The sequence below is a fragment of the Pelecanus crispus genome, chromosome 11 (assembly GCF_030463565.1).
Source record: "Pelecanus crispus isolate bPelCri1 chromosome 11, bPelCri1.pri, whole genome shotgun sequence".
NCBI classification, from domain to species: Eukaryota; Metazoa; Chordata; class Aves; order Pelecaniformes; family Pelecanidae; genus Pelecanus; species Pelecanus crispus.
In genome coordinates, this window is record NC_134653.1 from 11,528,098 (window position 1) to 11,553,137 (window position 25,040).

General features: G+C 36.4%; 1 protein-coding gene across 2 annotated transcripts in view; it reads left to right on the plus strand.

Moving 5' to 3' along the window:
• Positions 1 to 25,040, plus strand: part of SNX29 (sorting nexin 29) — a 142,370-nt gene that overhangs the window by 15,714 nt on the left and 101,616 nt on the right. For both annotated transcript variants that reach the window (XM_075718267.1, XM_075718268.1), the window contains exons 5-13: positions 1,242 to 1,422; positions 3,271 to 3,341; positions 4,210 to 4,458; positions 6,521 to 6,890; positions 7,583 to 7,701; positions 11,621 to 11,702; positions 12,205 to 12,287; positions 21,630 to 21,693; positions 22,974 to 23,102. In XM_075718267.1, the coding sequence (XP_075574382.1) occupies positions 1,242 to 1,422; positions 3,271 to 3,341; positions 4,210 to 4,458; positions 6,521 to 6,890; positions 7,583 to 7,701; positions 11,621 to 11,702; positions 12,205 to 12,287; positions 21,630 to 21,693; positions 22,974 to 23,102 (1,348 nt within the window). The remainder of the gene's footprint in view (positions 1 to 1,241; positions 1,423 to 3,270; positions 3,342 to 4,209; positions 4,459 to 6,520; positions 6,891 to 7,582; positions 7,702 to 11,620; positions 11,703 to 12,204; positions 12,288 to 21,629; positions 21,694 to 22,973; positions 23,103 to 25,040) is intronic.

A 25,040-nucleotide genomic window follows, 5' to 3' on the forward strand; every position in this document is an offset into this window, starting at 1 on the left:
CTTTATGCTGCCTACCTTGAGATTATGATCAAAAGCCAGCATAATATTTGAGGTGATAGTGCACCGTTCGCTTTTACAATAGAATTATTTTCCCTTTTTTGTTAACTTAAAAAAATGCTGAGTGAAGACATTCATTAAACTGTCAAAAGGAGTACCTGCATGTCTTCCTTGAGAGATTGATGTGTTTTACATGTTTTTGTAATGCTTAGGTTTATCAGATTTTTTTGCTCATAAAAATATCCTATTCGCCTTAAATTCAATCTCTTAATGTTACTATCTGTATAGATTAAAAGTTTTTAAACCATTCTAATTACTTGAGCAGTTCTATTTATAGCAAATCAAAGCCACATAAACGTTATTGTTAATGTGCTATTGTAAGATACTTTCAAGCAGTATGAATTTGATGCAACATTAATGACTAATGATTACCCAACTGTACCATATAGTAATGATTCAAGTCTTATGGATGAATTATCTGATGTTTGGTTGTTCTTTTCGCCCTGAGAAAATGGTATGAGGTGAATTGTAATAAGTATGTCCTTAAAATGTGTTCTTATTCAGTTAAGAAACAGGACCATGTAAAATACTAGGTGTTTCATTGTACGTTTACAATTACTGATGTAGATTTTTGTTACCTCCAATTGAGAAATTTGAGGCAACTGCAAAAAAACTTTTTATCAATATATGGGGACAGGGCAAGGAGAGTATTTTAGTGGAAGGGGCATTGTTGCCTTTTAAGTGTAACACTTTTGTTTTTTAAAGTAACATGAATTTGTCACTTGCATGTCTGTAAATTCTGGAGCTACCCGTTCCTTTGGACCTAGCTTCTAACATTTCACAGTCAGCAGTAAGATAGAGTTCTAAAGAACTTTTTTCCTTTGCATAATGTATTCCCAGCTGAACATGTGAACCTGTTGTATGGATGAAATACTAGCTTAAATGTGCTTTTAAATGTGAATTCTATTTAAAAATGTAAGACAGAATCCTTTAATATGTGTGTGTGGTTTTCTCAATAAAGTGAAAATTTCTAAGTGCTTAAATAGCCCAAGTTCTGTAGAAATAAATAACCTATTTAACTGGAAAGTTATACGAAGATGGTAAATGATTCACCGTTGTTCAAAGTTATGTACTGTTACCTGCTTGTTTTATAAAATTGCATGTAAATGCATTCAGAGCTTAGCGGTTTTTGGTGGATTCTTTATTGTTATTATTATTGTGGGTTTTTTTTTTTTTAATTCCAGAACCAGTGTTTTGGTACTATGTGAAAGAAGTTCTGAATAAACATGAACTGCAGCGCTTTTACTCTCTGAAGACAATTACTACAGATATTGGTAGAGGCCGGGCCTGGTTGCGCTGTTCATTAAATGAACATTCCCTGGAAAGATACGTTCATATGCTGCTTGCAGATAAGAATCGACTCAGGTACTGTATGTGATATCTTTGTAATGCAGGAAATGTATTGACAAATGAGGTACTGAGATTAAAAAAACTCAACCAACCGAAAAACACATCTGTAATAATACACCTTATTAATTGCTATGCTAGTGAAGCCACTTAACCTTATACTTTCATTTTGTTAATTTTTGAAATTTTGGCAGCCGTTAAGATGGTGGCTTATGCGTGTATCAACATGTGACCTGAAACTGGCTTCATTCTGGCACGTGAGAATATATGCTTCTACCCTCATCTTCATTTCCATCCTCTTTCCTAACTCCCTTCCCTATTCTTTCAACAGTTTTCCTCACTGAGACCTTGACACCATGCTTTGGGGTGCCCCTCTCATTCCATTGAAATAGTGCACAATTACAGCCTTGATCTTATCAATTCATCAGTGGTAATTGCTTGTTGCCTTTTGGAGGTGCTCATGCTGTAATTGAAAAGCTCCAGCAGTCAAGCAATAGGTAGCTACTATTGCAGATCACTTGGAAGTGGTTTTGTACCAGTTTGTGAACCTTCTCGTTACAGAGTTACTGAGAATAACTTACTATGCATTGTGAAATCCTAAGGTACTTTGCATGTGCAAAATGCACTTAAGTTCATACTTAACTGAGTCCTACCATTTTCCTCATATATCTTCAGCTCCTTTTCTTTTTGAAAATTTGGTGTATTTTCCTTTTTTATAAATAACTGTTGAGCTTGATCAAGTCCAGTGGATTCAGCAGAAAGGCATTCTTTCCGTTTGCATCAATTAAGGGATGTACTGGATAAGGTTATTGCCAGAACTGAGCTTGTTAGTACCTCCTTTTCATTTTTAGTCTGTTCCAGTCCTCTGTAGCTTTCTTGCAAGATGGATTTTGATATGAAATCAAATAAAGACAGATGAAACAACAAAGGAAAAAAAAATCTGAAAACTGTTGTGAGGAAATTAGTGACTTGGATTGCCATGTCACTAATTACTCTCATGCTTGTAGCAATACTTGCGCAGCATCGCCTTTATCAGCACTCTCTGCATTGTACATGAAATATTATTTCTAAAAAGGCTTACTCCAGAATATTTACAATTTAAATGTTATCCAAATTCCAATGGGATTTACAGAATCAGTATACGTCCCCAATTCTTATCTGTTTTGCAAACTTTTAAATGATTCTGTCAAAATTGTTTAATATAGGTTGAGGGTTTTCTTGCTATCTGTTTTTATGTTTAGTTAACTGAATGCTGATAGTAAAAAACCAGCATCCTGCTACTAAAAAGAACCAGGTTTAGAACAGCTAAATTCATGTGTTCACAGTGAAATTCATGTGAACTTTTTTTTTCCTTACATCCAAATTCCTAGCTGACTCTGACTATTTAGGGTAATTGATGTAGTTTTGGATATTGAAACAGGTCACTGAGTCATAGAATAATAGAATGGTTTGGGTTAGAAGGGACCTTTAAAGATCGTCTAGTCCAGCCCCCCTGCCATGGGCAGGGACATCTTTCACTAGATCAGGTTGCTCAAGATGAAGTGGATCTTTTTGTTTATATTCATGTGTTCTAATATTTTATAAAATGGCTTGGTAATTATCATCAACTATAGTTATTTAAAAACTTATATATGCAGTATAGCAATAGGTGTAGAGAAATATTGTCTTTGATGTCTTTGATAACTGTTCAGACAGTTCTGTATTTTTCAGGACTTAGGGGTGTTACTGTAACATACAATTTGATCCATTGGTGTACTCATACTTGATGTATTTCAGAGTTTTCATGTCTTTTAGAAGTGGAATATATGTTAATATAGGACTGCATATTCTTTTTTTTTTTCTCTTTTTTTTCCTTTCAAATTGTAGTGTCTTCTATGAAGACTGGTCTTTTATGATGGATGAAGAACGTTCTAGTATGATCCCTACGATGGCAGCTGGTAAGACTTCCTCTTAAATGCTGCTGTTCTTGGAAAACTGTTTCAGTTTGGGATGTCACATCTGTTTCTGGTTGCGAGGAGCTTCTCTAACAGACTGCGTTTGTGTGGAGAGTGTGTGTCAGGTGCACATTCAGGGTGAATAGTCAAGGTATTATGCCACTTTATGCTATAAATTGATGAACTGTTAAAATACTGGATCTGGCCTTCCTACAGCTCAAAAGTCTTTCACATAAATTTTCTAACCCTTCATCAGTCAAGGCTAACTTTTTTTTAAAGACTAGTGCAAGTTAGAGAAAACAAAATGGATTATTCCTGACTAGAAAAGAGCAATGATAAACTTTTATAGTAAGACCCAAATTATAGGTAAATACATGGAAGGAGAGTAAGAGTAAGGAATGATAACAGCTAATTTACTTTTCTAGAGTTTGACCACAAAGTGATGTATTATTACCTTTTACACCCCTTTTCTCAGATACACGGTCACATGCTTCATTCTGCAAGATAGGGTTCACAGTTGTTTTTGTTAACAGAATATAGGAACCGACAAATACTAAAGTTGCAGTGAAATGGGTTTAAATAACATGTTAAAAATAAACAAGTTCATAGTACTAACTGCTTATTTAATGCACAGCTGAACAGCTATCAAAATAAATTCAGAACTGATTGCATCAGCTTGAATATCATCTAAAAAAGAATGAATGGTACATGAAAGAATAAGAATTCATGCATAGCGAACTGTGGGATATTTTTGGGGAAAAATGTTTTACATGTCATAGCTTTGTTAATCCTTACGCTCTATCTTTATAACTTTTGTATGAAGTATATAGTGGGTTTTTGGTCTTTTTTTTCCTGTTTCTTTTATCTGAAGGTCTGAACTCCATTCTTTTTGCAATCAACATTGATAATAAGGATTTAAATGGGCAGAGCAAATGCACACCCACCGTGTCTGATTTGTTAAAGGAATCAACGCAAAATGTAACCTCATTATTGAAAGAATCCACTCAGGGTGTTAGCAGCCTTCTTAGAGAGATAACTGCATCATCTGCTGTCTCGATTCTAATAAAACCTGATCAAGACACTGACCCACTTCCTGTTCTCTCAAAGAATGTAAATGCTGGTAAGCATTTTTGCAACGTTAGTGTCATTCAGAAACTTTTAAAATATTCAAGTGTGTTTAAATAACTTTTTCAATTAAATTTAATGCACTGTTATGGAAAAAACACCTTAAAAATAAGTGCAGTACAGGTACAAAATGGTTGAGTGAGAAATAAAAAGGATGAAATTTTTTAGAAACACTGGTGTGAATACTGGATGATAAATGTGTATTTTAGCTTTCTTTTATCACTGTGAGAGTGAAGCTAAACTATCTTACTGGTAAAGTGTTTTTCTTGTGACCGGAATTTCAATTTCTTATTCATAAGATTGTGCCTTGCAGTTTCTGATGTAATGATTTTTCATTTTTAATATGTTTTCTTTTGGCACTTTATCAGTCACAAATACACTGCCATATATCTGTTGTTGTATATCAGATAAAAATCTTAGCTTGTAATCTTCTTCAAGCAGTGCCCATGTTTACAGTCTGAATTCCTATATGAAGAAGGTAATTGCCACAAATGAAAATGTACTCATACACTCTTTTTACCTTTAAATATGTTAGTGTTGCAACCAGTCTGTAGGATGTTAGTTACTAAGACCCAAAGTCTTAATCTCTTATAATTTGAAATTAATCAGGCAAAATGTGATTTTCAGTTCCAAAAATAGCAAAGGAATATTTTATCATCTTTATTTCCAGAACTTGAGCTGAAAGAATGTTTTGCTTTGTAAAGGTACAAAACTGCAGGAAGTTTCTGGGATTTAGGTGTTTTTCAATTAAGAAACAAGGTTTGAGTTTAAGTTTTAAATTGTTTTGGTTATAAGAAAAAGGAAAAAAAAACCCACATGTGAGTGCTGTCTGGTAGGAATAGAAGTTGAGATAAAATCTATTTTTATTGGCATTTAAAATAGACTTTGTCTCAAAACACGGTTTTCAAAACAAACTTGTGGTAAAGCTTTTGTTGTTTAGCACTTTAAATGAGATTAAAATAGTAGGCGATACTTGACTTGGGATAGCTTTGTTAGTATAGAATAGGCTTGCAAGATAAAATAACAGAATAATTGACCATATGCTGCACATGACTCTACAACATAATGTACATTATGTGTACAGTACATGTGTATACAGCACATGTAATGTACAACTTACAATAAAATGTCACTTTAAAAAAATTGGGGTTGTTCAAGTGCCATTTTATGTTGAATGTTAGAGCAATTCAGATGTTTTCATTAAAGTCTATGTTCTTTCTGGAATTCTGTTTGCATCCAGAATGGGTTTTAACATTCTCTTACTCTTAAAAGTATGTTAATGTGTTTTGTGGATATATAACAGCTGGACTTGAATTAAACAAAACAGTTTAGTCCCAATGTGAGTTGTCTTGGTGAGTAAATTTCTGGTGTTTCTTAGAGTACTTCAAATTTGCAAGATCATTTAGCCTCGTGCACGTTGGAATCAGTGAGAATAGGTAATAATTTAAAAATAAGTGCTGTCACAGCATAGATGTAATCAGAGAGGATTTCAGTGTATTTCTAGACCAAGAGCTAATTAGCTGAGGGAGGGAGCAAGTTTAATTTCTTTTTCTGAAAACTGACTGCTCAGTTTCCAGAATACAGGCAAAACTAACTTTATTTGATTGCAAGTTGTGGATTTTGTTTGTGTTGTGAGTTTGTTCTTTTTAATTTTTTCTCTCCAGAAGTGTTTCATGTTTTCTCTGTTGTGTAGACATAATCTGCAATATACACTAGCCATATTCCATGGGACAAAGTGATGGGAAGGCTAACTTTTTATTTTAAATTTAATTTTATAAGTTTGTTGAACTCTTTTTTTCCAGTTCCAACTGAATAGTGTTATAAATGCACCTCCAATATATCTTCTAAAATCTGAATTATGTAAGACATATAAAATAAAGATGGTAGTTAAAGATTTACAAGCTCATGTATATGGAAAGATAATGAAATGCCTTGTAGATGAGAGTGGTTTTTTCTTTACTAAACTCATTTAGTACATCAGTTCTTTTAAGAAAAAAACCAAGTGTATTGCATTGTTTCTCTTTTCTAAACTATGTAAACCTTTATGTTGCTACTAGATTTGAAATATAAAAAAGATCGAAAAAAGAAGAAGAGAGTGACAAATATTATCTCATTTGATGAAGAGGAAGATGAGCAAAATTTGGGGGATACCACAAAGACTCTGATTACAGGAGAAAGTTCAGAGGAGAGTGTAGACAGATCTTCAGTTTTTGTATTATCCTCATCTGAAAGCACTCTTGGAAAAAATTTGAACGGGAGTGAAAGTAACCATTCGTGGAAGAGCAATTCAGTATTCATGAATGGAGAGTATGAATACCAGAAACTAGACGTGAAGAGCATTGATGATGAAGATGCAGATGAGGATGAGCTATATGGAAAAACGTTAGGAAATAAAGGCACAGAAGGTGAAACTGATGCTTCTGAAAAGTAAGCAATGTTGCAGGAGCCAGTGGTAAATTTTTAATGCCTGTCCCCCACCCCCCTGGGTACTGGCAAATTTATGTAACTAATATTTTCTCCTTTTTTTTTTTCTTTTTTCTTTTCCTCTGCCCCCCCATCTTTTTCTTTTCCATTGTTTAAACTATGTGGGCCACTGTGGTGATGGTGTTATGCTTCTAAGTTCCACTGAAAACCAAAATTGTGAGATTTCAGACTTGTTCTCCTTGAAGTTCTCAGTTGTTGAAATTGTTACATGATATAGCCAGGCTATAATTCTGCTCTATTTGAAGTTTCTTTATTCTTAGTATGATATCAACTCTATCTTGGCTTCACAGTAAAACCACATATTTTAAACAAAGTAAGTCTGTTATCATCAGAGTAGGTAGTTAAACAAGACAAGACAAAACTGAGAGAAGAAGAATAATTTTAGATACTAATATGCTCTCTTTATTTCTGACACAGTAATACCTTTGGAGAAAAAGAGGCAAGCACTGCTTGTCTTACCTGCTTTGGAATGGTCTGATCTTTAATGAATTTATGTATGTCTGAATCAAGAAATTGGCAGGCAGATTGAAATAAAGATTTTTCTTGCAGTGGTATCTCTGAAAGAAATACAAGCATTGTCAACATGAATATTGACTGTATAAATATGTTGTTTTGTTTGTTTGTTTTAAATCTAGGTCTCATGAAATAGGCACATGCAATTCTCAGATATGCAGTTGGACTCCTCTTCAGGTCCTGAATGATGACTCAGATGTTCTATTTCCAGTCAGTGCTGTTGGCTCTTACTCCCAAATAGGTAGGTATTTTAATTTACCGAATTCCAGCAAACTTTGTAACAGAATTTCTAACATGGGACAATGGTAAGAAATAATGGGATTATAAAGACATAGGAGATACTGCACAACTGGGATGTGAGGTTCAATTAAATTTTATCCTAGATCTGAATCAAAGTTCTCCATTTGAGTAGATATTTAGTTGAGGAGGATTTATCAATGTCAAAATAAACCAGAGTTTTGTTGGCATTAAGCTGTGGTTTTGTTTGGTATTATATTAATGTTTAGGATGGTTGCATAGAAAGTATCCTTATTCATTTTCTTGATATCACTAAGCTAGAAGAAGTGCAAGTGTGTTTGAGAATTTGAATTCAAATTAATCTTGACAGATTGGAGACAGTATCACATATTGGATGCAGTTCAATAGAAGCTGTTATCTGTTTATATACAGGATGAGGAATGATTGGCTAGGAAATACTTCTTTGGAGAAGGATATGGGAATCGTGGAATCATAGAATGGTTTGGATTGGAAAGGATCTTCAAAGATGACCTAGTCCAACCCCCTCTGCCATGGGCAGGGACGTCTTTCACTAGATCAGGTTGCTCAAAGCCCTGACCTACCTGACTTTGAATAGTTCCAGTGATGGGACATCCACAACTTCTCTGGGCAACCTGTTCCAGTGTCTCACCACCCTCATTGTAAAAAAAATTTCTTCCTTATATCCAATCTAAATCTACCCTCTTTCAGTTTAAAACCGTTGCCCCTCGTCCTGTCACTGCAGGCCATGGTAAAAAGTCTGTCTCCATCTTTCTTATAAGCCCTCTTTAGATATTGAAAGGCTGCAATAAGGTCTTCCTGGAGCCTTCTCTTCTCCAGGCTGAACAACCCCAACTCTCTCAGCCTGTCTTCATAGGAGAGGTGCTCCAGCCCTCAGATCATTTTTGTGGCCCTCCTCTGGACCCACTCCAACAGCTCCATGTCCTTCTTGTACTGTGGACCCCAGAGCTGGATACAGTACTCAAGGTGGAGTCTCATGAAAGCAAAATAGAGGGGGAGAATCACCTCCCTCAACCTGCTTGCCATGCTTTGTTTTATCCAGCCCAGTTTATGATTGACTTTCTGGGCTGTGAGCACCAATTGCTGGCTCGTATCTTTTTTTTCATATGTCAGTATCCTCAAGTTGTTCTTTGCAGCAGACCAACTATAGCAGGTCACAAGCTGATAGTGAATTAGCAGTGCCATGCTTCTGCAGTAAAAGCATGCTTCATACAGGCATGCATAAATGAAAGTGTCATTTGTAAATTTATGCTCAGTTGGCTTTGATGGGTCCTCAGCTGCAGTATTGTATGCAGTTTGGGGTACTGCACTTCAAGATCGATGTGGACCCTTTGGAGAACATCTTGAAGCAAGGAATGAAAATGGTCAAAGGTATAGAAGAGAAGACCTGGTGCTTTTCCAGTATCTGTATTGGTATCAAAACCGAACAAAACTTCCACCATGCCTTCCCCCCCACCTCGAGTTAATATTTTGCTAGCTGTTTATAAAACATTGCTTTTATAAAACTTTGGGTATGTATTCTCATTTCAGACCACTTAAAAACTTCTTAGTGGCATTCAAATAGTGTTTTAATTTTAAAATATTTCACATTCTTTGCATATACAGTATATGTGCCAAGAGTTTAAATGGACCATTAATTGAAGGCCTGTGAAAAAGTAATTCAGTTCTGTAAGTTTGGTGATAATAATGTGAATCGTAAAATAATGCTGTACTGCCCTCTGCTGTATTTTAAGACATGTGCCTCTTAAGAAATGCCAGTGGTTCAAAAAAAATAGAAAGTACAATTTCATTTTTTTCCTGTGCTCCCACATTTTTCGATTTATGAGGGTATGGATTTAGAAAACATTATGTAGTTTGTGGCACAGTGTTCTCTTAAATTTTATACAGGAACTGTTAGAAAAAGTCCATGGATTTGTAAGTGTTTGCTAACCGCAACAGATCGAAATCTACAATACAAGTAAACATTCCTGTTTAAGGGGGGGGTGGCGGTGGGGTGGAGTTGTGGGAGTTAGTAGCCAGTCAGATGTCACAAGGCATCAGGAGCTAGAGCTACTAGGGGTTTGTAGCTGAAATCAAGTCAGGAGACCAAGCCAAGACTTAGTGCTGGAGACAGATGACCAGAGAGGACAACAGTAAGTGTAACAGGGGCTTGCTTTTATTAAGGAGGTACCAAAGACCCTTGTTTCATCTTGCTTCATCTCAGAACTGTTTTGAAGACAATGCTCAGACTGCTAGAGATGACCAACAGTAGGCCCATTCAGATCCCTTCTGGCACAGTATACAGATATTTTCAGTTCTCCTGCCCCTCTTTGTGGTAAACCATGTGGTTTTCAGCATGCAAGCCAGAACGATACAGCCTTGGCCTGGTGAAAGGAGTCTTGATCAGTTATAGGAAACAGCAACACAGATTCTGCAGTCTGATTTCCTGATTTCAACTTTCCATGCTCTCACTGGGCCCTTCTGAAGAGCCCTGAACTGACAGAGTATGCAGGTAGTCATCACTAAAAGGCCCATCACGTAACCCAAATGTCAGCCAGTTAGGGAGAGTGATACACATGGGTACGGTCACCCTCTCCCCACCCATAATGACAATTTGATGAGATCGAAAGCTGCCTTAGGCAGTTGTTTGCTTGACTTTGGAAGTTACACTTTTGCTAGGTGAACGATATCAAAGCGCTAGCTTTTTCTGAGGGCAGTTCAGCCCAGTAACTGGCAAGCTCATTATTACTATGACAACATTTTTGCTAAAACATGCTTAATGAGCTCTTGTAAAATATATAGTTTAACCCAATATTTTTGTTTATAGGTCTTAATACAGATAAATAACAAGACTTATATTTGAAATAGATTACAGCATAGTCTGTAGTGTTGTATGTTAATATTGGTGTTTTCAGTTTTAGTCTGTTGCAGTGCTTCAGGAATGTGTCAGGGTGTATCATACCTCCATGCACGTAGAGATGAGAAAGCCTGAGTCAAAATTCAGTTGCTTGGAACAAAAATGGAGTATGCATTTTAGGAACTGATCTTCAGTAAACTCTACAGCTTAAAAAATGAACTTTCTCCTCCATAGTCATTCTGACATAACTCTCATTCCCATTAACTTTTTTCCTAGAATTCCTGCATTTTAAATTCTGTGCGATTTTAGCTCATGTTTTTAGGATTGTTTTGTGGTAACTTTGTAACTTTTACATAGTGAGATGCAGAAAACATCAATAAAATGTGATTTTTGTTTCTTTCCACGCAAACTACTTTAATGACAGGCCCAATGATGTGTATATTTTGATCCTGACAGTTGTGGATCTGTGGACAAATGCATATTATCCATGCTTTTTAAAAAATATCTCATCTGTCTGATTCCTGGTGTTTGGTACATAGGCATAAAGAGCCAGAGAAAAGCTGTGGTGCTCTGCTGGGAATGCATAAAGGACTGGTGTCTTTGCAAGGTTTTATGTACTGGGGACTGACCACAAATTCTTTTCCTGCTAGTCACAAAACGATTTGTGATGAGTATCAGATGCCATGTGGTGGTTAAACTCCTGGGGTTTGCAAAAATAACTTCAGTAACTGAAGTCTCTTCATAGCTTTGCAACATCATTATCAATGTAAAATGTACAGCAAAATTATAATTTAGGAATTGTGCAATAGTGATTTTTTCCTAAACTGATGACTCTGTTCCTAAGGGACTTTACAATCCTGCTGGCCTTCACGGTAAATGTGCAGAAGCCAACCTTGGAGAAAGAATTTAAAGTGTTTAAAAGCTTTAGTAAAGATGACTATTTCTAGTTAAAAATGTGACTACCTTCCTTTTCATTTTGTTTTTGTTTTATTTTATTTTTTAAGTGCTGTTAACTGAAGAAAGCTAATGCTTATGCATTCTACTTTAGATAACTTGGAGAATGGAGAGGGGCATGAACATGTTGTTCATGCGGTAGAAGTGGTTCCAAGAAGATCTGATCTTCCTTACAGGTACATGTCAAACATGTTTTTCTTAAAGGAAAAAAATCTTCACCATGTAGCTGCCAACTTATTATTGTTACCTAACGCATAGCTACTCAGTACTGGAAAACAAAATATTCATCAGGGTACTTTTGCAAATGTTTGGAAAGACAAATGCAAAAGCCTACACTTCCCTTTTTGCATAGTTTCATATATTGAACTTTTCCTAATTATCTTGAAGAAGTCATGTAGTCATGTCAGATAACAGGCAGACTTAGCCTCCTGGTGTTGAAAATAGGTTTTATGTTGGTTTTTATGTTGTTTTTTACTGTATTCTCCATGGCCTGTTGATTTGGATCTTTTTTGTGTGTATTCTTAAGTCACTCATAGTTATTAAAGGATAATTAAACATAAGTTGATTGAATATGGGTGAATATTATGCCAATTCTAGTTTCTGGAATGCTTTTTTTCTTAAGTTTTGAATTCAGGATTTTGGTTTCATTTATTGATGATATTGTACTTTTATGACTAGAGTGGAAGTCGGTCCTCCAGCTCAAGTGAATACTTTAAGCAATATGTTGCCTTCAGCCACTGTCCCAGAATCCATGACAATTAGTAAGTACTTCCTTGATGTATCTAGATTGATGGAACTAACTTTGAAAGTCCTATAACTCTTCATTTCTATTTTTATTTCAGTAAGATCTGTTTAGAGAGGCATACATCACTTCACTTCTGGTATGCTGGCCACATTAGAAATGACTGCTCTAAAATGATTTTCAAATTGGCAGATCCCAGGTTATGGCTCCTTGCAACTGGTATGACATTAACTTCTCTTTCCACAGAGAAACTAATGTCATCCTTATACTAGGTGTGGCTTGGGTAGTTAAATGAATGATAATGATTACATTTGATGAACATCTTTAAATCTCTGCAAGCTCTGAAAACACTAATCGTGGGTTCTGATGTGATCTTACTTAATTTGCCTGCTTTCATTAATGCGTAGTTGGAAAAAAACCCAAACAAACCCGGAACTCTTTCTGTGTACACTCAGTCTGTGGTTTTGATATGGAAATCAGCTGCAAACATAAATATGGGCTTTCATAAGCAAAAACTTTAGTTAAGATTAAGGTGGAGGACAGTCGTATTTTCAGTGGTGTTAAGAGTTGAGCTGGAGAGGATAAAATAGCCTTTGCTGTAGAAAGAGATTAGTAGAAGTACAGGCAGTTTGTTTACCCCATCTTTAAACTTTTTTTCCTCACATAAACTTGTAGAACAAAGAATTAGTTCTTAAACTGACTAGCTGTCTAAACATGTAAGCCATTATGGTTTTATTTACCTCACTGCACAGAAAGTTTTGTAACTGAACTGGTGGATATAGCTTTGTCCTAAAGCTTTGGGGTGTGTGTTTGTCTTTCTTTTTATAAATTTAAACATGTACAAATTTTAAATTATCACATTTGGGAAGTTAGAAGTGACTCAGCCAAATTCTTCTCTAAAATTGATTTATGAAAGCATCAAAATGAATGAACCTTTAAGATATTCTAATCTCATGTTCTAATGTCATGTTCGAATGATATCTGTGTTGATGTATGTTTAAGGAGGTAGACCTTGCATTTTTGATGGGTACTGTTTCAGGCTCTTGTTGTGGGTCTGCTGACTGAGCTTTACAAAACTGAAAAATCCTTTCTTACAAAGTACTTTACGAGGTGGGAAACTAGTTGGAAACTTTTAAGTGACATAATTGAAGGTGTAGATGGAGTTACTGTTGATAGTTACTGTGATACTTTGGTCGCTGGATATTCTCTGCTCATGTTATTACTACAACATCCTTTTGTTCTTAACATTTGTATCTTATTTTTCAGTAATAGAATTTTAATGGGAAACTTTCTGATTTTATTGCACTTCATTGATTCTATTGTTTCATAGGTGTATTAGGTACCAGCAGGGGCCGCAGTTGGTCTCCTTCAGTTGCTCAGTTAGTTCCTATGTATAGGAGATATAGTTAAGACAGCTGTAAAATAGAAAGCAAATCTTGAGATTTTCAATTCTTGATACTTAGCAATTTGTAAATGAAATGAACCCAGGATCAACAGAAGCATACACGCTATCATTAGTTTCCCATTTCAGAGAAGGTTTTGGTGGAAGGAGGGGGGGAAGCATGTCAAAACAATCTATAAAGCCAGTGGAACACTTAGTAAATAATCTAATTATTATAATAAAAATTCAGGTGACTATACATATAGGTTAATACCTTTATTATAGCTCATCACAGATACATTCAATAAAAATGCCGTTTTCAAGTTCATTGTTATTGGTTGTGGGTTCTCCGTACAGGAAGAATTTTGTGTTATGACAAAGCCAGACACTGAAGCTCTTTTTCTCTATTGCAATTAGCAGAAGAATTATTAAATGGTGAGGCTTATAACTTGGTTGCATAGCAACTAATTCTACATATCAGACAAGAAAAATGGAATGCAGTAGTGCAGTGAGAAAAGCTGTGAGGTCTCCAGTGACTGGATTTTTGTGCTGCTTTTTTTTTGTGACAAAGCCTGAAATGAATGTTTTTTTTAATCTATTCTTTTTCTGTTTCCTTTCCAATTTACTAGTATAGTACCAACCTTTTCTCAGTTCTTTTGATATGCAGGCTAGAAAATTATGTTGTAGGAAGCTGTAATTTAAAATTTCTGCCATTTTGAATGATTTTCCTGAATTTGTATCTCATGCTTTTGTAAGGTATAGGTTAACATAGCAGCAGATACATCTCAAAAAAATACTAATACCACTCAAGAGAATCATAGAATCATAGAATCATAGAATCATCTAGGTTGGAAAAGACCTTTAAGATCATCCAGTCCAACCATTAACCTACACTACCAAGCCCACTCTAGACTAATCAAGGGTAGACCAGACTAAACCATATCCCGAAGTGCCACATCTACCCGTTTTTTAAACGCCTCCAGGGATGGTGACTCCACCACCTCTCTGGGCAGCCTGTTCCAATGCCTGACCACCCTTTCCGTAAAGAAATTCTTCCTAATCTCCAGTCTAAACCTCCCCTGGCGCAGCTTAAGCCCATTTCCTCTTGTCCTATCGCTAGCTACTTGGGAGAAGAGACCAACACCCACCTCACTACAACCTCCTTTCAGGTAGTTGTAGAGAGCGATAAGGTCTCCCCTCAGCCTCCTCTTTTCCAGGCTAAACAACCCCAGTTCCCTCAGCCGCTCCTCATAAGACTTGTTCTCCAGACCCTTCACCAGCTTCGTTGCCCGCCTCTGAACACGCTCCAGCACCTCAATGTCTTTCTTGTAGTGAGGGGCCCAAAACTGGACACAGTATTCCAGGTGCGGCCTCACCAGCGCCGAGTACAGGGGGACAATCACCTCCCTGCTCCTGCTGGCCACAGCATTCCTGATACAAGCCAGGATGCTGTTGGCCTTCTTGGCCACCTGGGCACACTGCTGGCTCAAGTTCAGCCGGCTATCTACTAACACCCCCAGGTCCTTTTCGGCCAGGCAGCTTTCCAGCCACTCCTCCCCAAGCCTGTAGCGTTGCATGGGGTTGTTGTGACCGAAGTGCAGGACCCGGCACTTGGCCTTGTTGAACCTCATACAGCTGGCCACGGCCCATCGATCCAGCCTGTCCAGGTCCCTCTGCAGGGCCATCCTACCCTCGAGCAGGATCCATAGAGTTTCGCTGTGTATGTTAGACATCATTTGAAAACTTGCCCTACTTTACAGATCGTTATGTCTTATAACCAATTTTATAAAGAACTAAGTTTGTCAGAAGTTTTATATTTATGCACCTATTCCATTATGTCATTTTCCAGTTTTTAAAAAATTGTATTTATCTTGTCATATTTGAATCACAAAAAACTTTATGTCTGCTCCAGTTATTGTCATTGGAAGATTATATTTTCAGCATTGTTTTACACCAGAAAAATCTGTCCTACCAACACAAGTCTCCCCATTTTGTTTTTGCAGTGGAAAAAAAGGAAGTTCCAAAACTTTCATCTTAGAAGGATGCTACTTGTGTCCTCTTTTACAAGGTTCTTTGATTATAGTGCTGTTTTTAGTAAATCATTGGGAACTTAGTTTTTCTACTATAATTTTCCTCAGTTTTTGAAGTTGGGCTTAACCAGAAAGGTTAGCAAAGGTTGTAGCATTGTACATTATTCCATATTTTTTCATATATTCTTGAGAAAGCCCCCAGTTTTTCATGATCACTGAAGAACTTTACTGAATAATCAAACCTACATATTCTATTTTTATCCTGGCTGTGTAGGTAAATAAGGTGTATGTTTTTGTACTTTCTCTGTCCTCTAAATAGCTTCTGACTGTTCTGTAACTTGGTTGCCACCGGTCACTGACAGGTGCTAAATTCTTGTGACTTCTCTGGAAGAACAGCTGTGGAAAGAGGGTGTATAAATTTCATCACTGAGAAAAAACCTGCAGTTCATCTGATGGACTTTTTTTTGGTCAGGACCCTTCTATACGGTAGAAGGCCAACACAGTATTGTCTAATTTGTTTCATACTAAAATTTGCCCTGTTAATAGTGACATGACAGGATAATATTTACAAGATTTTGGAGCACTAAATAAAGCCTTAATAGCCAATGTTCGTGCAGGCAGCTTAGGGAGCATGTCTATAAAGGTCAGACTTCTGATTTATGATGTAACTAGTCTGCTGGAAGTTTTGTCTCTGAAAATATCTGTGTAAATTTGCACTCAGGAAAATAAAAAAATCATTCCTGTAGACTGCTCCCAGCCTACCCTGATATTCTGTCTGCAAGATTGCAGAGGAGTGCTGCATGACCTTGTGTACACTGAGAGATGATTTCACTTACAGCTCATTCTTCATAACAGGTGATTGCAAATCATACTTATCCAATCTTTGGCTAAACAGCAGAAGAGTTGTGAAACTTATGACTTTTCTGGAGGTTGCTGGGAAATTGACAGGTGTTTCTTAAAGCATGGCACTTTTTCATATATTTCATACTCTGGATGTGACCTTATAAAAGCTTTATAGAAGCTAGATTTTGCATGTAGTATGCAAGTGAGTTAAAAATGTTGTAGAGCAAATATTTACTTTATTAGTAATTAGGCACTACAGATTAATTTCAACAGTAAAAGATAACTTTTGATGTTCTAAAAAGTGAGGTTTAATATGAAAAATTTAGTTAGCACATTCCTTGATTTTTATGTTATCTTTTTTTTTACTGATAAAGCAAGACCTGGTTTGGAATTATTGGTTTGCACATGGGAATCCTTTTTTTAAAGAAGTTCTTGCAAAAATATCTCTTAAGATTATGTAATTTGAGAGACCCCACTAGTTATCTTATTATATCTGTCTTTATGAAACACTGATTATCACTTGAATTTCAGATATGTTGCTGTTGAACGCTGATCTGTAATAACAGTAGTGTATCTCTTTCCATAATGTTAATTTACAGAATGTAAATGACATATGAAGCACAAAGCAGTTCAGAAGTAGGACATAAACTCTAACATCAAACAGTTTTCTGAAGTGGGTATACTTGGCCATCCTCCCACTGTTTTATTTAAAAAAAAAAAAAAAAAAAGGGGGGGGGGGGGGGGAGAAAGATTGAGGTTGCGAAGTCCAGAAGTCAGAAAATACCAAATTTATGGTTGCTGCTACAACCCTGTTTTTCTTTTCTTTTTTTTTTTTTTTTAATTTATTCCTTTTTCTAACCCACACAATGAATGAGACATCAGTCTGCTGAGAAAATTAGGTTATGATCATACACTGATCTCAGAGGCAAGCATAAGACAAAACACACAGACAAAAGCTTATGAACTGAGGATGTTCTGGCAGATCTGAAGTGAACCTGCCGCAGTGTATGATACTGGATTTACTTTTTTTTGCATTCAGCTCACAGTTCTGACATGCTGCTAAAGTTTTTCAAGAAGAGAGAGTAAGAAATTACAATTTTGAAAGTTTTGAATGTTATGCCTGAATTAAATAAGACGGTGTCCTTTTAGTTCTATTCAGTTACTTGCATCAAAAGATGATGAAATTAAAGTTTCTGATTTTTGTTTTCTTGGTAACTTATTTATTTAATTACACTAATAAATGTTTGACTCCTTTTTGTTTACTGTGGATGGAGAGGCTGAAGAAGTGTTGATGATAAACTATATAGTTCTTGTGGTTTTTTTGAGTAATTGATAGAAAATATGGCTCCTCAATACTCATCACTTCAAGAAGAAATTGCATAGGTATAGCAATGAAGCAATATTGCTGCTAGGGTAAGCACGGGCTGTACAAGCCTTCTTGGAACCCTGGGCTCTTAGCCCAGAGTAGTGGTTTGTGTTGATGCTTTCTTCCACATCTCCACTGCTATCCGTAGTTGAACTAAATTAGCAAGAAATACTGAGTATGAAGTGTGTTTGCTTTTGTGGTCCTCAATTAAACACTGATTTTTGTCCTACATGTGATAATGAAATTTGGAGTTTCTGGAGTTTGCTGTGTCTCTACAGTATTGTCAATTCCATAACTCTCAGAAAAAATGTGACAAATTGAAATAAAAAGCATTTTAACATCTTTTATTTCAAGAGGCTTTTTTCTTCTCCTTTTATGCAAACCATGGTCTTTAACAGAATCTTGCTTTCATGCTCTGCTTGCTTACATGTGTGTTGGAGAGGGGAGTGAGAGAAGATGGGTTTTCAACTCTCTACTCATGGAGAAGATTCTGGGTGGAATAAGGGAAAGAAGATTAAGTTATTAGGCAAGTTAAGGTTACAGTTTGAATAGGCTGGTAAAATTAGAAAAAATGGAGACAAGTTATAGCGGCTTCACTGTTTAAATGTTAAATCAGTACACATTTAAACAGACTGGGAATGCATACAGGCAATTATTGTAGAGTAGTCACCCCAGCATAAGTGCATAGCCAGAGCTACAATAACTTGTCTGAGTAGCAACGGCTTTAATTTGTTCAGAGTCAGAGAAATAATAGCAACTAACTCAGATTGTGCATTATCATACTTTAATGACAGTCTTGAAATGTTTAAAATGCCATTGGCTTGACGCTTTCTTGAGGAGGATTCTGAATTCAACTTTATAGGTAAAGATCTTTATTTTGTTACAGAGTATTACTGTATTGAAAGCTTACTATGGATGTTTTTTGCTTGTGTTGTATGCTTGTACAAGGTTTGAACACTTACTGGATTATTCTATTTTCCTCATCCTTAGAACAATTTTTTATTTCACAGGTAGGCTGATAGACTGTGGTCCATTTTCACAACACTGCGTATTATTTTTTTCAGGACTGTTACAATCCACTGATTCTCCACTGCCAAAAAAACCCACCAGCAAACCACAAAATAACCCAAACAGAAAACCCTCAAAAATCCCAACCTGTCCAATGTGCCCTCAAAGTGTCAGTGTCTCATCATGACCAAAAGAATACTAATAGTGTGTTGAGTTTCATGATCACCAAGTTTGGTATTTTATAGCTAAATATAATACTTGAATCTCAGAATGTAGGGTTTGGTGGGGTTTTTTTTGGTGTCTGTCTCCCCCCCCCTCCCCCAAATGCTAGTCAATAGAAGCTATTATAGACCATCTTTTGAAAAATAGTCATGAAAATAATGGAGCACAGCATATTTTGTCATATATAATCTTTCCATTCTAAGTTTTTCTACAATTGCTGTGTAAGTTGCAGTGGTAAGCTGGTCACTTCAGTGCAATATGACCTTTACTCTTGCCAAAAAGGGTATTCCCCCTTTTATTCCTCATCCTTATTGACTAAAAGGTGTTCTGTTCTACCCTGACTGCTTTCTGCTATGTGCCTTGTGCCAGCAAGAGTATTAAAGTCAACAGTAAGATCACTTGGCCACTGCTTGTCTGAAAAGTAGCCCAACAGAAAAAAAAACCCACTCCAAACCAAAACCAATTTCGAGCTGGATCAGTTCCTGCTAGAACACTGTGTGTGTATTAACACCAGTGCCAGAACAAGGGAGGTGGTAGCAATGATGGGTAAGGCAAGCTGGAATGTCCTTTTTGCTGAAAACACAGCCTTAGGAAGACTGATTACAGTAGCCATGTAATCACAGCTCTGATTTTGAATGTGAGTAGTGTTATCGAGGGAGAAAGCAGAAGTCTCCAGATTTTTTTTTTTTTTTTTTAAATGTGCGTTAGTATTTAATACCCACAAATTTCACTTTTGGCTTTTCTACAAGATTTGGATTTTTTTTTTTTTTTTTTTTCGTAGCTGTATAGAGAACTCACTGCTAAGTTACTGTAGAAAAATAATTATTCTTTCTGTGCTAAATTAATGAAGTGCAAAATCCCTCTAATGACCTACTGAAATGTTTCTTGCTAATGTCAATTAGTTCTCAAGCTGTAATGTGGAATGGGTAGGAGAATAATCATCTACTTTCTCCATGGCCAAAGAAGCAGAAAAGTTTTGGAAAAAATCTAGCATGAAGAAGTGGTATTGGCTGATTTCAACTGATACAAGAACCCTGCCAGGGGGGATTTACCAGCAGATTACCAATGCCAGACTAGAATTGTGGTGTCTGCACTGACTGATACATTTGACTGACATAGTAAAAACTTTCACATTTTGTCCACTACTAGAGTTTGGCAGACTTAATCTGGTCCACAGGACAATGTTAGGTTTTCTTTTTGAACTGGCAAAAATTTCTATAACTATAGAAAATATTAAGAAAGATACGGGTAAATCAGTGAGTTGAATGTAAGGGGGGAAAAAAAGTTGTCCAATGGCTTTGCATACTTGAAGAAATTAAGTAATACGAGTTCTGTTAGTATGTTTTCAGTAAAAGCACAAAAAATTTGCTGACATGTGCTTTGAATACTTGCAGGACAGAAATGGCTGATTTATTATATATAAACATAGGAGCATTTCATTTAACTCTTGGGAGGGATGTTTTTATATAATTGTGTCCCTGCAGAAGCTCTCATAAAAGTATTGATTAACATACGTGAAATTGTTAATGAAATTTTTTAAAAAAAAATCTAGTTTAGGACACGTGTCCACCCTGATGTTTGCTAAACGCCATTCAGATCTTTGAAGACCTGTTGTATTTCATGTATTCATGCAAGATCTGGAAGTCAGGATCTATTTTAGATTAGATGATTGAGTCCTTATATTTTTCTGTAACTTTATAGTAAATAATAACAGTACAGATGTACAGTTACGTGGTAAAACCTTTATAATAGCAGAAGGACTGCAGGTGAGGCAGCGCTTTGAGCTGACACTTTTCTGTATGGTATTGAGCTACTCTGGTATCACTGTTAAAGCTAACTCTAAAGAAGTCTAAAAATTCTAAAATTCTATCATACTTTTTTTTAAATTTTTATTCTTGATGTAATGACAGAAAGTATTTTTAAGGTATTTATAGGAAACAAAAAGGTTTTTATAGGAAATTACAAGATTGAGAAATCCCATCATCTTTAAGACAGTCTTTAAGACTGAGCTTGAGAAGAAATGCCATGAAGCAGCAATAACATTATCTCTACTCTGGTCTCACTGTAATAGTTATATTTCCTGTGTCAAACTTATAGCAAGGAAAACAAGCAATTTGAAGAAGTTAAGTAACAGCGTATCTCATTAATATGCATGTAATGAAAAGGTTCATTGTCCCATACGCCTGCTATTAAAACAAAACAGCTACAGCCACAGGCAAACTTGTAAACATTTGTATTAAAGCCAGATGCAGACTAATTTGATTTGATCAATACTTCTGATACTGTGTAAAATAATACCATTTTGGAAAGATTGCTCAAATGAGTGATGAGATTAAGAGCATTTTTATGTGCTTTGCTGAATAGCAAATGATGTTGGCATCATCTTAGGCATGTTGCTGAATTAGTGCCACTATGTACTTGAGTTTTAGATACGTGTGGAGTATGACGCAACAATATGAAATGAGCAAAAATACACACAGAAATTAATCTTTTTTTGTCCCCTCACTTTAGATGAACTTCGTCAAGCTATCGTGGCCATGATGAATAGAAAGGATGAACTGGAAGAACAGAATAGGTAGTTTTCTTTTTCGAGTCAAGAGGTGCTATAGTTTAAAAAAAATCTGTTCTCTAATACAAGCTGTCCTTTGTGTAAAGCCATGCACAATCTTTGTGTAATATTTTTGTTGTATATATTATTTTTCTGTGAAAGGTAAGCTTAATACTTAAATATTCAGCTGTTGATACTGAAGAGTAATGTTTGCAGGTCAACTTATTCCTTTGAATTTGAATCACATATAACTTTTTGTATCTTGGGAGCTTTTGCCAGTTGTATTTCTTTCAAAACCAAAACTTATAGCCAAAAGATTCTTAAGATCTCTTAAGATAGCTTTCCAAATGAGTAAAAGTTTGTCCTGATATAAATATTCAGCAAAGTTCCTTTCTTCCTCTTCCGGCGCAGAAGTGATGTAGGATGGCTAACAGTGTTACACTGAAAGTGGCTGTCATTTGTGAGTGTCCTTATATTCGCTTGGGGCAAAATGGTGATGTAAATGTAACAATGATAAATGGCTTATTTAAAATGCTATGATCAAACCTACTTTGTATTTATTTAGTCTATTGGAACACATAATTGGATGAATGAAAATCCAAATGTATTCAAGACATACTGTTGTTATGCTGTAGTAGAGCTATTTTGGTTATTTACATTTTTCTAATGTAATTGACTTTTTTTTTTTTTAATGTCAAGACTACCAACTGATCCCATTTTCCTGCCTCTTATCCTCCCCACTCCCATAATTGCAAGTTACTGCTCTGTTTAGCTTTGCATTTTTTGGCAGAAGGACCAGGATGCTTTGCGTTTTACCATTATGCATAATGCTGACCTTTGCTATCTCGTCAAAGGCTTTACACAGAGGTCTGTGGCAGTGCTCTCAGTAGAGACAAGACACCTACCTGGCTCCTGCTTTTGCTAGTAAATATATTGCTTATAGATTATTTCTGAGATGTATCAACTTGCACTGAAGCACTGAAGCCAGATCATAGGCTCTTTTCTACAATAAATTCTTTCTGCATGGTCGTACAGTAGATACCGTAATAGGTTGTGCTTTGGGCATGTTGATGAGATTGGAATACAAATTAATAGTAAGCACTTACAACTGTTTCGGTTGGGTCCTTTTTCCTTGTAGCTTTTCATATCTTTGTATAATCAAATCAGGTGAATTTATTACATTGAATAATGAAATTTTGGGATATTAATGGTATCATTCAGGCAACCTACTCTGTGATTCGCAGAGTATCCTCTAATTACTAGGTAGTGTTTGCAGTGTTCTAACAGAGGCTCCTGCCTTCTTCCAGATCTCTGAGAAATCTGCTTGATGGAGAGATGGAGCATTCTGCAGCGCTAAGGCAGGAAATGGACAACTGGAGAAGGAAAGTAGCAGAACAGGAAGAGCGACATGCCACGAAAGTCCAAGCCTTGGCACGGTAAGAAGCACTGAAAGTGTATAATAAAAAGTAACAGAAGTGGAACAAGGGAATAAAAAATTCTGCATACAAGAAAAAATAATTTTCAAGTTATTTAATTTCCAGAAGAACATAAGCGATTTAGGACTAAAAATCCCATGGACTTTAGTTGAATTTAAGCTGAAAAAAACCTGTGGAAGATTTTGTGAAAATTCAGTGGGTTTGTGGTTTTTGTTTTGTTAACAGTAAGTGAGAGTTTAAAATATTAGTAAAACCACCATTATAGCTCCAGAGGAAAGAATATTAATGAGCTGAACTTATGACAACATCAAGTTTAATTTTAAAAAGTAATTAGACTAATATTAAGAAATATAAGCCATGAAAATAGCAGCAGTTAGGTAATGAGACTAGATACAAAGGAATACATGTATGCGTCAGGTAAATGTAAGAAGACTTTCTCTCTTCATGTATCTATTTTGTCCAGTTCTAACCCGTCTGCCTTTTTTTCTTTTTAATTCGTTTTTATTTTATTTGGTATTTGGGAGATTCTTGGTATAACTGTCTGCCCCATCTGGAACAAACCACAATATCAAGGCCCTCGGTTTTTTTTTTTTCCTTCTATTGGTTAAATGACATTCTTAATGTTGTTAAAGTGCCTAGCACTGTCTGCAAACAGTATTCTCCAAACCTCAAATCTGATACAGCTTTTAAATATAAGGTGGTGGGGTGGGGAACAGCAAACCTGTGTCAATCTTTATTGTGAACAAACTGATGTTGCTGTCCTAGAATAATTAAATGCTTATTCTAGTAGTGGAAATGGCTGCTTTGGTGCATGTGTAAAACATAAGGTTTTTTCAAAAACACACAAGCTAGATCGTTGGGATTCTCACTCTCATATCTGGAACCACTGAGGACTTGTTTTGGAGACTATTTCATTTTAATATTACTCCACAGTATTTCCTCTGGTAGATGTCTTATATAGTTCCACACTGAGATTAGTATGGGGACCCCTGTCCTCCCAGCAAGTTCTTTCTTCAGTCAGTAGGAATTGTGCTGAGTGGTCCTACTGTCAGTTAAATTGAGTAGGAATATTTGTGTCTTTATTTATTGCTTTCAGTTATATAGAATATGTCAGCTGCTGCTGACACAGATACCCTTCTGTATGTCCCCTCACGTATGTAAGCAGTAAAGAATGGATTATCTGTCCTCTTCAGTGACATTTCCATCCAATCTGTCTTCCTTCTGATTATTTAAGCATGACTTTGTTTTCCTTGGGCTGATGTTTCTTGTCCTGTTAGGTTTTCATGGCTGACCACTTTATCAACCACTGTATCATAAGCAACAGTTGTTGCCAAACAGCATCAACAGTACTAATTTCTAAGGTGGTGAAACTGCTTGTCCCTAGCTCAAGGAAGGTCAGCTGGAACAGGTTGCTCAGGACCATTTCCAGTGAGGTTTTGAGTATCTCCACAGATGGAGACTCCACAACCCCTCTGGACAATGTTGTTGGCAGTGACCCACTGGCAATGCTCTTCCTAATGCGGTGCAAGATGCTGTTGGCTTTCTTTGCCACGGAGGGTACGTTGCTGGCTCATGGTCAGCTTGTTGTCCCCCAGGACTCCCAGATCCTTCTCTGTAGAGCTGCTTTCCAGCCCCCAGCATGTATGGGTGCCTAGGGCTATTCCTCCCCAGATGCAGGACTTTGCGTTTCCCCTTGTTGAACTTCAAGGGATTCGTCTGAGTCCAGTTCTCCAGCCTGTCCAGGTCCCTCTGAATGGCAGCATGACCATCTGGTGTTATCAGCTACTCCCCAGTTTTGTATTGTCTGTGAACTTGCTAAGGGCGCACTCTGTCCTAGCATCCAGGTCATTAATGAAGGTGTTAAACAACATTGGCCCTGGTAGTGACTTGCCTCCAGCTTGACTTTGTGCCACAGCTATGCTGAAAGAAAAGAATTTT